This window comes from Phalaenopsis equestris, unplaced genomic scaffold, assembly GCF_001263595.1.
Source record: "Phalaenopsis equestris unplaced genomic scaffold, ASM126359v1 Scaffold195020, whole genome shotgun sequence".
Classification (NCBI taxonomy): domain Eukaryota; kingdom Viridiplantae; phylum Streptophyta; class Magnoliopsida; order Asparagales; family Orchidaceae; genus Phalaenopsis; species Phalaenopsis equestris.
The window spans coordinates 1-1,227 of record NW_018214969.1 but is presented as its reverse complement, the minus strand read 5'-3'; the positions used below and the strand labels follow the sequence as shown (position 1 = coordinate 1,227).

Here is a 1,227-nt window from a genome sequence, read left to right as displayed (position 1 = left end):
CTCGTGTATGGCTCACTAAGCAAATGAGCCGAATACGAACACATTTATTGTGTTCGAAAAATAAACGAGTTGAACAAAAAAAATGGTATTTTATAACGATTCGAACAAGAGCTGAGTCTGAGCTCGCCCATGTTCCGCTCATTTACACCCCTAATTAGATATGAATTAACAAGGAGCACAAAGAACCAAACGTCAAAGACAGATGCCTACAAAGATATAATATAGACACCTGAAACAAGAGATGACAGATGCAAGCAGTCAAGAATCCTAAGGGATCCAAGTATGATCATAACTCTGTATATATTTTATAAAAAAAAAATGGCCCTATATAAAGGGAAGTTAATGTAAAAAGGAGGATTCCTTTTCTATTGAACCGTGCCCCTGAAATTTAATATCATACATCATGTACTTTCTTTTATCTAGTTCATCCTTTCCTCCTTCACTAGCTCTCCCTTTCGGTGTGATTCCACAAGCAAAACCAGATTCAACAAAATGTATATTTAAAACAAGTAAAAATTACCAAACCTCTTCAAGTTGCATCCATGGGGCTGCCATCGCATTCTCTGGTATTCCACATCTGGCCGACCGTGCTTTGTGCAAGCTAATTGATCAGACATATATGGACAACCACCCTCATCGTACAATGGATAGGAGACAGTGTCGTAAACCCATCTGCCAGCAAAAATATCACATTTTTCCTGTCGGCTCCTCCTTGGCTGTGGGTATCTCGTCGAGCGTCTTAGCTTTCTCTTATAACTCCGAGAAGAACCGCATGCCTTAGCCCACTCCGAATCACCTGAAACCAGACCCCCAACAAATTATGTCTATAATCTCATCCAAAACAACCTAAACTACACGAAACCAGAGTCCAAGCCAAAACCAGGAAAATTCATTTGACAGCTATAACCAACAGATACTTATCTCACAACCATTTTTAGCATGTTTATTAATGCCATCAGAGAGCAAAGAGCACAAATCAGAGTTTCCGAGACATTAATTAGTGGTTTCGGTGAAACAAACCTAAAACCCTCGATGATTTATGGATAGATGAGTTGGTGGTCAGATAGGTAGGAAACGAAGAGCGTGTAGCAGAGTCTTCCTTCTGCATTCCACCATGGAGCCTACTGGCGCTTTGATTGTGAAGAGGAGAGAAGAGAACGAATAGTGATAAGAGAGCCAAGTAGAAGAATTGATGAGCCCTTCTTTTACTCCACTTCAGCATTGTGA

At 40.3% G+C, this 1,227-nt stretch overlaps 1 protein-coding gene across 1 annotated transcript; it reads right to left on the bottom strand.

Annotated features, from left to right (window-relative positions):
• Positions 1–327: 327 nt before the first annotated feature.
• LOC110034973 (protein trichome birefringence-like 35) lies at positions 328–1,218 on the bottom strand. Its single transcript, XM_020739212.1, has 2 exons — positions 1,021–1,218; positions 328–796 (listed from the first exon to the last, which is right to left on the bottom strand). The coding sequence occupies exons 1-2, from the start codon at positions 1,106–1,108 to the stop codon at positions 501–503; spliced, it is 384 nt and encodes a 127-aa protein (XP_020594871.1). The 5' UTR covers positions 1,109–1,218; the 3' UTR covers positions 328–500.
• Between the last annotated feature and the right edge of the window lie 9 nt (positions 1,219–1,227).